The 7,267-nt window shown below is 28.8% G+C and overlaps 1 protein-coding gene across 1 annotated transcript; it reads left to right on the top strand.

Moving 5' to 3' along the window:
• Nucleotides 1-670: 670 nt before the first annotated feature.
• Nucleotides 671-3,207, top strand: LOC115697611 (transcription factor TCP4). Its single transcript, XM_030624683.2, has one exon. It carries the CDS (start codon nucleotides 1,544-1,546, stop codon nucleotides 2,705-2,707), a length of 1,164 nt encoding a protein of 387 aa, XP_030480543.2. The 5' UTR covers nucleotides 671-1,543; the 3' UTR covers nucleotides 2,708-3,207.
• Nucleotides 3,208-7,267: the final 4,060 nt, after the last annotated feature.

Raw genomic sequence — 7,267 nt, 5'->3', positions numbered from 1 at the left:
ATATGTAGCATGTTTAAGAAAATAATAGAGCTTGTACTGACAAAATTAGAAAAAAATTTACAGTTTTACAAACATTGGGTACTTATGCCGCTAAAAATAAACATTGAGATTATGCCACTTACAAACTTAAAACTTTGAGTACTTATGCCACTATTTACTCCTTTTTTAATATTATTGTAATTAAAAAAATAATTATTTTTTTAATAAATTTAAATTATAAAATATTATTAAAATAATTAAATATAAATTAAAATAAAAAATACCATTCGAAAAACAATAAAAGTAACTCTCTATTTTAATTTTTTAATTATTTTATTTATAAAAATAAAATAAAACGATAATTATAGAGTTTAGCCAGTAAAAACTCATTTTCTTAACTAAAAACTCAAAATCTAAAATGTAACCTACCAACAAAAAAACACAACAAGTTAAGTCACAACTCAACTCCACTAACTAACCAATAGTTTCAACTTGTTTTTGTTGTAACTACAAAAGTAAAGAAAGAACAATTAAAAAAATAGACTAGACTAGACTACTACTAGAGTGAAAACTGTGAAAAAGTATCAAAAAAAGTGGATTAAATAAATATTTATTATTTTTCAATTTTTTTAAATAATAATAATAATAATAATACAAAAAAAAATTAGTACTGAAAATGCAGTGATGAGGTCACAGAGATCTTTAATCCCCTTTCTGACCAAACACTGTCACACCCTCTTACCACTGCCATCATCAACACTCCTTCTTCTATACCCCAAAATTAAACTATTTCTCTTTCTCTCTCTATATATATATATTTATCTCTTTCTCTTTCTCTCTCTATATTTTTTTATATATATATTTACTATTTTGCCATTTCTCAACACACTAAACAAAAAACACTCTTTCTTTCTCTTTTCTCTGAATTTTTTTTGGGTTTGGGAAACAGAGAAAAAGATCAAAACTTTACTCTCAAAACAAACCTAAAAACCTAAAGAGTGTTTTTTTGCTTTAGTTGGGTCAAGTGGGCATTTACTTATCTGAACCAATATACAACCTAGAGAGAGAAACTAAAGAGGAGAGAGAGAGAGAGTGAAATGGGTTAGGCTGATTTTTTTTTTTTTTTTTTTTTTGGTGAGTGAAAATGGAAGTGAAAATTTTGATTTGGAAAGAAGAAGAAGAAGAAGAAGAAGATTATTCAGCTGAGAATTATTGTTATTTATAAGTAATTATAATAATAAAGCTGGAGGAAGAAGAAGAAGAAGAAGAAAAGCAAAGAAGAAGAAGAAGAAGATTGAGTCTGGATTCTCATAATAATCATCATCAATATTTTCAACATCTTCACTATAATAATTACCTAAATCAAACCCAAAATCCATTTTTTCAGCTAAACCCAATATTAAATCATGTAAGAGAAGAAGAAGAAGAAGAAAAGGAAGAATCTTTTGGGGTTATAAATACCCAAACTCAAAAAAAGCATACATCTTTATCACACAACAACTTTCAACCTTCTTCTTCTTCTTGTTTAAACTCAGGTGAAAATCGAATCGAATATGCAAGAAAAATGGAGGACTACCCTCCTTCTTCTTCACAAAAATCAGTCATTCCAATAACACCATCAAGATTAGGAACACGTGGTGGCAGTGGTGTTGGTGGTGGTGTTGGTGGTGAGATTGTGGAAGTTCAAGGAGGACACATTGTAAGATCAACAGGAAGAAAAGACAGGCATAGCAAGGTGTGTACAGCTAAAGGACCAAGAGATAGAAGAGTGAGACTTTCAGCTCATACAGCTATTCAATTCTATGATGTTCAAGACAGATTGGGTTATGACAGACCAAGTAAAGCTGTCGATTGGCTTATAAAAAAGGCAAAAGCCGCCATTGATGAACTCGATGAGCTTCCCGCGTGGAATCCCTTAATAACTTGTCAAGCGGTAACTACAGAGAATGCCCAGACGATTGTTACAACTGGTGATGTTAGGCGTTTGGATTCTAATTCAGTAACGGCGGCTGCTGATATGGTTGAAGTTGGTGGTGGAGGGTTTCTTCCACCGTCTTTGGATTCTGATTCAATTGCTGATACTATCAAATCTTTCTTTCCAGATCAACCCCATCAACAACTCTGTTCATCGGTTAATCAATTCTATAATAATCCACCGGATTTGCTTTCCAGAACAAGTAGTCAGAATCAAGATCTGAGGCTTTCTCTTCAGTCTTTTCAAGACCCAATTTTTAATCATCATCAACAACAACAGCAACAGCAACAACAACAAGGGTTTTACTCACCTGGGTTTTCGAGTTGGTTAGAGCATCATAACCAACCCCAACAACAAAACCCGAGTGGTTTTCATATCAATGGCGATAACAACAACAACAACAACACCACTGGGTTTGTTTTCAACTCATTCCCTGTGGTGAATCCACAGCCGTTTTTCGGCCGTGGGAATAATCACCAGTTTTTTACACAACAACAGAGGGGACCCCTTCAGTCCAGTAACACGCCCTCGGTTCGGGCTTGGATAGATTCTTCTTCACCATCCATGGCGGACCACAACCACAACCAACAGCAACAACAACAATACTCATCAATGGGATTCATTGGTGGTGGAGTTGGAGGTGGATTTTCATCCCCCGGGTTTCATTTCCCGGCGAGGATTCAGGGCGAAGAAGAGGAGCACGACGGCATTTCAGAAAAGCCGTCCTCTGCTTCCTCTGATTCACACCATTAACCAAAGAAATTTGAATCAAAATCAAATAAAAATCAAAGCTTTAAGACACCCCACACAACAGTTTTTCTAATGCTGTTTTTACTTAATTGGCAGATTTTTCGGGTTCTTGAAGCTTTTTGGAGAAGACTTTGATGATGATGATGATGATGATGATTCTCATTCTCTTTGGTTCAATGGGGCATTAAACAAAAGAAAAGAAAAAAAAGAACAAAAACCAAATTTGGGAAGAAGAAAAAATTTCAGGTTTTTCAATTCCTTTTGGTTTTGTTTGTTCTTTTTATTTCTCTTATCAGTTTGTTATGTATTATTATCATTATTATTAGTTGTAATTTAGAACCTTTTGTTTGTTTGAATTGTTATTAAAGGTTTGAGCTTTTTTTATATATATGAAAAAAGACTCAAACTTTTATGCTTTGAATTTATAATTTGCTTCTGCTTTTGATGTTTTGATATGAATTTTGAACTATTTGAAGTTTGATTATTTGGGATATTTTTGAAAACCAACAACTAATATATATTTATATGTTTGTGTGTGTTTGAATTTGATTTGATTTTTTAACATCTTTTTCCTTGCTATAAATTTGGGAGCATAAAAGGAAAAGTCATTTTCTGATGAATAGTGAAACTTGTACTAGAAGAAGAAGAATAAGTGGATTTACTTGTTTATTTTTTGGGCTGCAAAATTAGGCAACTTCTATGAGTTTAGAAGAAGAGGGATCCTTTCTTTTCTTTATTATTCTTTTGAAAAAATATTTATTTTAACTACCCTTTTGTTCCTTCCTATTATATATTCTCTTTTTATGCATATATATAATGAGTAGTAGAATATGGAATGTGACCTAGGATAGAAAGAAATATGCTAAAGAGTTTTGATAAGAATAATATAAGGAGGGGAAAAAAGAAAAGAGAGAAAAAGAGATATGAATCTTATTGACCAAACTTTACCCAATTAGTGTAAAAATATTTTTCAAGAGAAACCCATTTTGGCTAATTGTTAACTTAGCTCTATTTTACTTAAACTACCAATATCTAAGGTTACCCTTTTTTAAGGGAAATTACATGCTTTTTTTTCTTTCTTTCTTAAGCTACTATAATAGAATAAGCTTTTTTTTCTAACATTATAACATGAGATGTCATGATCTATGATCACTTGTTGTGAGTATGATAGGTGGTAGATTTAGCTGGCATGACATTACCCAAGTGGGGCTCATTGGTAGTAGTGGTAGGGTTTTCGATTCGATGCCATCTAGTGGTACAATTCCAGTTTGTTATGTACCAAAAATTATATTTTATGTTCTTGGTACGTAACTGGAACAATCCTCTTATTGACAACGAATCCAGAACCCTAATCTAAGGTAGGAATTCGAGATAGAGCTAACGGTACGGTTTGGTTATGTACCAAAAGTTATGTTTTATGTGTTGTCGATAGTAATAATGAATTTACAGAAAATGAGACATAAAATATAATTTTTGGTACATAACGAAACTAATAACCTAGCGACACCTAATCCGACAGAAACCAAATTATATGTTGTAGTAACTATATATTTTCATGAAAATGAAGCATGAAATGAAAGATGATGAGGAGAAATAGATTGATTGGTGTTGTAGCATAACAAGCTCCAATAATGGAAGAAAGAATACTTACATATATATACATAGGGAGATGAGATTGAGAAGATACCTCCAAAATGTGTTTACTTAGCCATCTGTCTTTTATGGTCCCCTACTAATAGTAGTAGTACTACTACTAACACTATATACTACTATACTATAACACTACAAACACCTCTAAAATCTCATTCACTTGATCAAAAAGAAAAAATCTCATATGGGTCTAGCTGGAAATGAAGCCTCTTTCTTAGAGAAAAGAAAAATACTTATTAAGCTTCTTAGTGAGAAAGTGACATTTGCATATTATAGTTGTCGGTACTTGGTTTATGGTAGCATGATAGTGTACTACTCACCAAAAAAAAAGCACAATAGGCTTTTATGACACTGCATAAGAATGATTGATAAAAAGTATTACTTAGTGTCTAGTTTCGATGTTATACAATTATTGGTATAATTAAGTATTGTGTTTTATATAATTTAAGAAAATAATTTTTAAGAAATATCGTTCACTAATCGTGGGGCGTTACTTATAGAAAATGTTAAGTACTACTGATATCTAATAAGAATATAAGAATTTTAGGTGAAAAAGATTTGTTTATTGATTTGAAGGAAAAGAAAAAAGAAAAAAGAAAAATTAAAGAATATATTGTGTTGTACAACATATGGTCATAAAATGTCATGCCCTCTACAAATATCTTTTGCTATTTTTTTCTTTTGAATGGTAGCTCTCTCTCTCTATATGTCCCTTTTGATTTTTTTGGGTTCTTTGTTGCTTTTTATTCACATGGTGAAGAATAAGCTTTAACTAGTGGAATCTAAAAGGGTAATAAGCAAAATAGATTTTTTCCTATGTATATATCATTATTTGCATTTTTCTCAAAAAAAAAAATATCATTATTTGCATAATATATTACACAAGGGATTGAAATTTTAATCCTTATATTTAGGTGTCTTTATATTTAAATATTATGTAATATGAGGTGATATTCTAATTCATTTGTTTAATTTTTATGGATTGGGGATATTAGAACATATAATAATGAGAATGAATCAAAAAATAAATATGAGATGGGGAATTTGAGTATTGAAATGGGTAAATACCATTTTGTACCTTGTGTTTTTGCAAAACTTACTAATTGGACTCTCTATTATGTTAAACGACAAAATGGACCTTGTATTTTTCAAAATTGTACAGATAGGACCTTGAACTAATTTTTTGTCAAAATAAAATTTTATAATAATTTGATCTAAAAATATTATGATAAAACTGTTTACATTTTCAGTATCTGTTCGTATTAGAAATTGTCTTAAAGTTGGTTATATTAAAAAATAAAATTGTTGAAAAGTAAGCTCAGGGTTTTATTTTTACCATTTTAGAAAATATAGGGTCTATTTTGTCATTTATCAAAACAGAGAGTCCAATTGGTAACTTTTGCAAAATACAGAGTCCAAAATGATATTTATCCTATTGAAATTGAAGATAGGAAAAAGTGAGAAGATTTATTTAAAGAGAAATTCTTAAGGATATCACTAGTATCTAACATTATCTAAAATTAAAAGTGTCATAATGTTATTATTGTAATTTAATATTAATTTTTGTATATTTTAATTTAATTATTGTTTTAAAAAATTGTGAAGTAGTACCATTGCTATTAGTGTGTCTAATTATAAAATGGTAATAGTATTGACAACAGTATTATAACAAAATTGCATGATTTTGATTTGTTGTTGGAATAAATATTAGAATAGGTGATAAATTTATAGTATTATTCTTACTTTAATATTAATATTTAAATAAAAAAAAGGGGTTAGAGTTATTTTAGTTTTAATTCACTTAATCATTTATAATGTAATTATTATTGCATTGTAATAATATTATGTCATTTTTAAGGCAAATCAAACATTCTAATGGGTATCTTGATGAAAAAAAACTATATTTTGCACCATTTTTTTGTAAGAAAAAAAAAATCACATTTCACTATAAAAGTAATTAAAGATAAATATACAATATTTGACTTTTCATTAAAAAAAAACATGTTTACAAACTTATAATCCGTATTTTTGTAATATGCCATATTTTTTATATTTTTTTTAAAGTTCTTGGATATTTTTGTAATTTTCCTATTATTACTTACAACAAACCAAACTTGCTCTTAGAACCCAAGTGCAAGGACATGTAATGTAATGATTGTTAAGTTACTAAATTTCATTTAGGCAAGTGAGTTGGACTAAATTTTAAATTTCCATATATATATATATATTTATATAAAGAGATTGATATTAGATATTAGTAGAGTTCAATATTTGTATAAGTATATATTTATGATTGGTTAATAATATTTTTTAAAAATTATTTTCTAAAGTTATATAAAACTAATACTTAATTATACTGATAAGAACGATGAGAATGATTAACACCAAAAATATCTTTTTAACATTTTTTATATATAAATTATTATTGGTTTAAAGGAAAAGAAGAAAGTTCATGAGTTTAAATATTGACATTATGGCACGTTTACTATACAGTAATCAGAATCGGAATAAATTAATGGAGAAATGTAACGGAATAAATAAAAAATAATCGGAATCAATATTTGTAATATGTTGTTTACTAAAATTTTTTAGAAATGGAATAGTTGTGATTTATCTTGTTTACTTTATTAGGAAACGTAATCGGAATGCTTAAATTGACTAAATTGCCCTTTTGAGTTAAACTATATTATATGGTAGTTATTTTGCAAGACATATTTTAAAGGACAAAATTGTCATTATATATTTAATATTAAAAAATAAAATAAAAATAATAAAAATTCATTACCCTTAATGGCATTCCTTACAAAATTGGTGGGAGAAGTTCTCCCTTTCTTTTCTCCCTTATTTAATCAACTTCTCCCTTTCCTAATTTTAATAATGCAAGTAAACAAATGTAAGGAAATGATTACCTTA

Source organism: Cannabis sativa, chromosome 7, assembly GCF_029168945.1.
Source record: "Cannabis sativa cultivar Pink pepper isolate KNU-18-1 chromosome 7, ASM2916894v1, whole genome shotgun sequence".
Lineage (NCBI taxonomy): Eukaryota > Viridiplantae > Streptophyta > Magnoliopsida > Rosales > Cannabaceae > Cannabis > Cannabis sativa.
Note: the sequence above shows the minus strand (reverse complement) of the source record. Positions and strands in the feature narration are given on the sequence as shown.

Excerpts from the sequence above, each read along its gene's own strand:
- LOC115697611 (XM_030624683.2), top strand. The coding sequence starts at position 1,544 with ATGGAGGACTACCCTCCTTCTTCTTCACAAAAATCAGTCATTCCAATA.